The sequence below is a fragment of the Pristiophorus japonicus genome, chromosome 2, assembly GCF_044704955.1.
Source record: "Pristiophorus japonicus isolate sPriJap1 chromosome 2, sPriJap1.hap1, whole genome shotgun sequence".
In the NCBI taxonomy this organism is placed as follows: Eukaryota; Metazoa; Chordata; class Chondrichthyes; family Pristiophoridae; genus Pristiophorus; species Pristiophorus japonicus.
Window position 1 is genome coordinate 315,626,203 of NC_091978.1, and position 6,359 is coordinate 315,632,561.

The 6,359-nt window shown below is 40.4% G+C and overlaps 1 protein-coding gene across 1 annotated transcript; it reads right to left on the reverse strand.

Moving 5' to 3' along the window:
• Nucleotides 1-1,327: 1,327 nt before the first annotated feature.
• Nucleotides 1,328-4,521, reverse strand: LOC139234460 (interleukin-8-like). The gene is made up of 4 exons (XM_070865260.1): nt 4,385-4,521; nt 3,573-3,708; nt 3,372-3,455; nt 1,328-2,399 (listed from the first exon to the last, which is right to left on the reverse strand). Exons 1-4 carry the CDS (start codon nt 4,446-4,448, stop codon nt 2,372-2,374), a joined length of 312 nt encoding a protein of 103 aa, XP_070721361.1. The 5' UTR covers nt 4,449-4,521; the 3' UTR covers nt 1,328-2,371.
• Between the last annotated feature and the right edge of the window lie 1,838 nt (nt 4,522-6,359).

Consider the following 6,359-nt stretch of genomic DNA (forward strand, 5'->3'; position numbering starts at 1 on the left):
CACCTTATTACGAATGCTCCTTGCATTGAGACACAGAGCCTTCAGGCTTGTTTTTTTAACATGCTTTGTCCTTTTAGAATTATGTTGTAATGTGTCCCTTTTTGATTTTTGCCTTTGATTTCTCTGCCCTCCACTTTTCCTTATCTCCTTTCTACCTTTTGCTTTTGCCCCATTTTACTTCCCTCTGTTTCCCTGCATAGATTCCCATCCCTCTGCCATATTATGTTAATCCCTCAGCAACAGCATGAGCAAACACTCCCCCTAGGACATCGGTTCCGGTCCTGCCCAGGTGCAGACTGTCCGGTTTGTACTGGTCCCACCTCTGGTTAACTCCTAGCTACCTAAATTCAACCTGTAGGACCTCATCCCATTTTTTTTATCTATATCGTTGAGACACTAGACAAACAAAAATCCAGCCCAATGTGCTTGCAGTGAATGTGTCAGTGGCAATTTTACCTCTAAATTAGAAGTTTGTGGGTTTGAGCTGATATGAAACTTGGAAGTGTTATAAACAGTGAGGGAGATGGTAATAGTCTTCACACCAAAGATTTAAGTACATAACCTAGGCAGACATTTTGATGCAGAACTGCAGGAGTTGTGCATTGTCAAAAGGGCTGTTCTTTCAAATAAGATGTTAGACTATGGTCCTGTCTGCCCTCTCAGGTCGTGGTAAAAGATCCCATGGCACTATTTAAAGATGAGAAGGGGAGTTATCCTAGTGCTCTGATCAATATATAACTCATAACTAAGGCCACTAAAACAGATTTGGGTGAAATTCGACTTGACTGTAGTACAAACGTGTTATAGTGAATCAGCAGCTAGTTTTACACCCCACCTGATTTTTTTTCCCATTGAAGTCAATAGGATGGGGTGTAAAAAGAGCTGCCAATTCCAGATCACTAATTTTGCTGCCAAAGTAGACTTTCACCCCCATTATCTGCTCAGGTATCTCATTGCGGTTTGTGGCATATTGCTAATTGCAAATATGGCTTCCATGATTCCCTACATGAAAACAGTACCTGCACTGCAGAAGTATTTCAGTGTTTGTAAAGTGCTTTGTAATGTCCTGAGATTCTTAAAGGTGCAGTATAAACTCAACTTTCTTTTTTTGGTTGTTGATTACTTAACAGAAATGTTAACAGAGGATTATGCTGATAGATTTAGTTGAGGAAAGACGGAGGAGGCTCAAGTGGAGCATAAACGCTGGCATGGACTGTTTCTGCACCGTATATCCTATGTAACCTGATGTAATCCTATGTATGGTGCTATGTATTATACAAAAAGTACACGTGATTGACATGCACTCAACTTTCAAACAACAAAAATATTTGTTAAACTTCAGTTTAATATTCCTGTTGAACAAGATTAACACTTTAAATAGATAATAGACATGCATCATTTGTTGTGATAAATAGGGAAAGAGGGGAGTGGGACTAATTAGATAGCACTTTCAAAGAGCTGACAAAGGCTCCATGGGCCAATTATCCTCCTTGTGTGCTGTAATATTGTAGGATTCTATGCAATTTGATATTTAAAATAATTAGATATTCATGTAAACAATTCATCTAGGTATATTAAGATATACGTAATTGAGGTCGTCGCAATGTGCCATACAGTATAAATTAGTTCAAAAAAACTTTACAATTTTTATCCACACAAATTGTTTGGTGCTCTCAACGAGAGTGTTTTTCAATACAGTAATAGTAAATATATAAATATAAAATAACCTTGAAAATATAATGGTGATATGAAATAGAATCCCAACATTGACAGTTTGTCATACAATAAATATATACATGTAGGTCTTGAAACTCTATTCTCCCATTCCCTGATGAGGGACCGGTGAAGCGCAAGTACAAGCAGGCATTTTTGGGGAATACTGTCAGGCTCCCACCAGAGTAATGGCAGGAAACTGGGAGAAATCCCATGGAGTTTCAGGACTTTAATTTTACTGAGCAACTAAACCCTGTAACAACTTAACATGAGAGTAACCATGAGAACGTGATAATTTGATTGTTTGATTAAGTAGTTTAGATTGCATAATCCAATCAGGTTCACAGATCCAGCCCATGATTGGCTATTTTACACAATTTCTCAGCTATTGTCAATTATGTTATCATGGGTACATGAGATATAATTTAATTAAACCTCAATTAAAAAAAACATGATTTCAATGCAAAAGCATTTTTAAATAAACTGATACAATAGTTCTAAACGTCACACCACAATGATATAAATCGGTCGGACATTCATTGGCTGCACGAGCTTACACGAGGCCTGAACAAGCAAGCAGATGTGAATTCCTGAGCCACTCCAGAGTCCCTGATACAGCGGGCTTCAGGCTCTTGACATTCAGACATTGAGCTTCTCCTCACTGAACTTCATCTGTCTTCTCGGAACTGTGGAGAATTCACGAATGAATAAAAATTACACTGTGCATTTCTCATACACTGTACATGCGTTGATGTTTATGAAACAAAACTATGTAAATATCACAGAATGACAGAACGTTATCATTTTCCCTGTAGATACTTTTGGCCAGAACACTAAAGTCACTATTCTATGACTGTTTTTACATTGATTATCAGACATATGTGTAAGTGTGAGGAATACAGATGTCACATCCATACCACAGAAGGTCACATCAATACAACAGAGGCTAAAGCCCCTATTTTAACTCCCATGCCTGGCAGAAACCATGAAGGGGGGCAGTTAAAATGTAGTGGTGGATATACTCACTCATTTCCTGCCCTGATCTGACTCCCTTGTAACTCAAAATTGCAGGTGGTGCAGACACCCACCTCAATATTTGGATCGTGTTCCGATGACGGCATTAGAGCCCGATCTCCTATTTTAACTGGAAGCCTGAGCTTGGGCGCAGTGTTGGATTCCCCACCAGGCCAAACTTGCTGGGAGCAGAAATGTAAGCCAGAAGAGGTCCAGGCTGCCCCCGCCACCCCCATCTCTCCCTCACCTGACTGCTGGGGACTGTGCCAATGGGTCCCTAGTGGTGGTCTCGTGCCGCTGGCATTCCTACTTCCACTCATCAGCTAGTCACTGATTTCTGTCGGGGACGGGTGGAAAACAGGGTCTGTATATGGAAATGAGACCCAGGAGTTAAAATCTGTCCAGCCCTTGTAATGCAAGCTTGTTGCTCGCCCAGGCTGCATGAACAGACCAACCCCACCCCGTGATAAAATCAGAGTCAATGGTTCAGGTATAGTGTCAGAGAAAGCAGAGGGAATCTACACTGTGGCGAACTTACTCCACACTTGAGCGACGTAGATTTGATGCTAGGACTGGGTATATAGTGGAACATTTCCTCTCTCTGCCAGTATTGTTACTCAGATTAAACAGCAAGAGAAACTTACACAGTGATCATCCTGTCAATAATCTTCTTCACCCAGGATGCATTAGGATCCAGACAGACTCGGATGCTGCTTTTAAGGGTGGCACTGAGGGAAAACAACAATGACAGTTAGCTCAAATGATCTACTCTCAATAATACCAATTAGAAATCTTTATTGAAAGAAACAGAACATTTATAAGGACACTATTTTATAAACACTTACATTATCTCTACATTCCCACAATGGGGACCACTAGGAATAATTTCAATGTCCTCCATGAACTTCGGATGGATGAACTTCGAGGATGTTTTGATACACTGACAGCGCAGGTTCATTCCTGTTCTTCCAATCGATGCAGCTGGAAAAAGGACAAGTAACAGAACTTTTGTCTTTCTAGAGTTCTAAAAGTGAGTCTTTCTATTTCACATCTATATTTATACTTGAACAAAGTTGAAAACTATTTTTATTTTAAATTACATTCCCTCCCCTTACCTCTTCATGACCATAGACTAGAGTCAGCCTGTTATCGAGCGTTTTGCAAAGAAATATTGCTGTTTGAAAGTATAACTAACTTGTATTGAATTGAAACACAATTCCTGAAGGCAGAATAAAGCATATTGCATGAGCTGGGACCCACCTGTTCTTAAATTTAATTCTAATTTCCCTGTTCATTTTTACTCCAGTATATATACACACTCACTATCATACCCTGTTGATTATATTTTGTTAATCGGCATATGCTCATCTCCAACCTTGGAGTGTAATATTTCCCTGACCACCCTTAGCTCTGTGTCTGATAGGAGTGAACACCTATCACTCATTGATAACTGATACTTTTCTACTGAAAATGAGATGTTTCTCTATCAGTGTTCATTACAGTTACTTATGATTACTTGATGAAATAAATATAAATTCTGGCTACTTTTAGTAATAAGTGCTGTTTTTTAAATATCATAGAACAAGTAAACTATGCACAAGTTGTGAGTATGTTTCTAGATTCTGTATACATACTATGCAGTTTGGTTATTTCTTACCTTGTGTGGAAGCCACATAAAGTACAGAGAGAGCGAGGATGGTGAGAATAACTTTGCTGTTCATTGTGCTTTAATGTTCTTTGTCTTCTTGCTGCTGTGTTGCTGCTGTCTCTGTCTGACCCTCACTTCTCAGCTGCTGTATTTATTGGGCAAACTCTGTGAATCAACACTGGGAGATGACATCACCTGGAGTTTCCCAAGAAGCTGAGGTTTACATGCACAATAGTAATTGACATATTAAACAAGAATGAATGATTGTAAATCACCAACAACTTGAAACTCAGATCTAAACCTAATTGCAGATAAGGAAACAGCTGTGAATTGCTGCTGAAGAGTAATGGGAATTTTTTGGAATGTCAGAAAGTATCAAGTCAAATATAACGGCTGATTGGAACAGTTATTACCAAACTGGCAATTTTCAATGAACAGGAAATGGATCCTGTGACTGGGCACACCCAGAGCGATGACTTCCAGCCACCTGTATTTGTAGGTGCAGTTCATTTAGATGATCCAAATGTTCCACTGGTTCAAGTCTGCACCTAGAATTGGAAGAGAAAATTTGACCACAGTAGCGGCAATGGTCATAATGGTAGCGATCTTTTGGCTGGTGTCCCTGTTTTTTCTTCGCAACATTATATGCCTTTTCTTTCAATTTGATACCATCCTTAACTTCCTTAGTTAGTCATGGATGGTTCATCCTTCTCATAGAGTCTTTCTTTCTCAATGGAAAATATCTTTGTTGAGAATTATGAAATATCTGTTTAAATGTCTGCCACTGCTTATCTACTGTCTTACCTTTTAATCTATTTTCCTAGTCCACTTTAGGCAACTCTGCCTTCATACCTTTGTAAGTGCTTTTATTTAGCTTTAAGTCACTGGGGTGGGGGGGGGGGGGGCGGATATTGTGGTCAGACGCTACCTTCGGACGAACACATCCAACCCAAAATTTTTTGTGAAAATACCTGGTGGTCACAGCCGCAATTTCGATTCTGGTCAGAGGCCTTCATTAGATGCGCAGCATATGGGCAGATGACTTCCCTGTAGATATGGAAATGCTGGAGTCACGTGGGCCTGGACCACCAATCACTAGGTAGTATTCTATTGATAATAAAAGTTTATTATCGTACAGACGTAAAAGTTTGAAGGACATTTGCTGGGCAAGAGATGGGCAAGTAGCCAAATCTCTGCCCCGTAGATGTCCTTCTCCCGGGGATGCGAAGGATCTGTCAAGAGAATGCTTGACAGATCGGAAAAGCCAGTTTTCGGCGCATGCGCATCTTGCCCCAAAAACTGGCTTTGGTGAGGCCTTGTCGAGTACGTGCACACATCGTACGGACCCGGCGAGGCCTGAATTTTCAGCACACTAGTTTGAGACCCAAGTTTCTCACCCTTATGTTATGATCACTCTTCCCTAGAGGATCCTTCACAATGAGATAATTAATTAATCCTGCATCATTATGGCTTCCATATTTACAAAAGGGTATACTTGCTTTGGAGGCAGTTAAGGGAAGGTTCACTAGGTTGATTCCGGGGATGAGGGGGTTGACTTATGAGGAAAGATTGAGTAGGTTGGGCCTCTACTCATTGGAATTCAGAAGAATGAGAGGTGATCTTATCGAAATGTATAAGATTATGAGGGGGCTTGACAAGGTGGATGCAGAGAGGATGTTTCCACTGATGGGGGAGACTAGAACTAGAGGGCATGATCTTAGAATAAGGGGACGTCCATTTAAAACAGAGATTACAAGAAATTTCTTCTCTCAGAGGGTTGTAAATCCGTGGAATTCGCTGCCTCAGAGAGTTGTGGAAACTGGGACTTTGAATAAATTTAAGACAGAAATAGACAGTTTCTTAAATGATAAAGGGTTGGGGAGCAGGCGGGGAAGTGGAGCTGAGTCCATGATCAGATCAGCCATGATCTTATTGAATGGCGGAGCAGGCTCGAGGGGCCGTATGTCCTACTCCTGTTCCTATT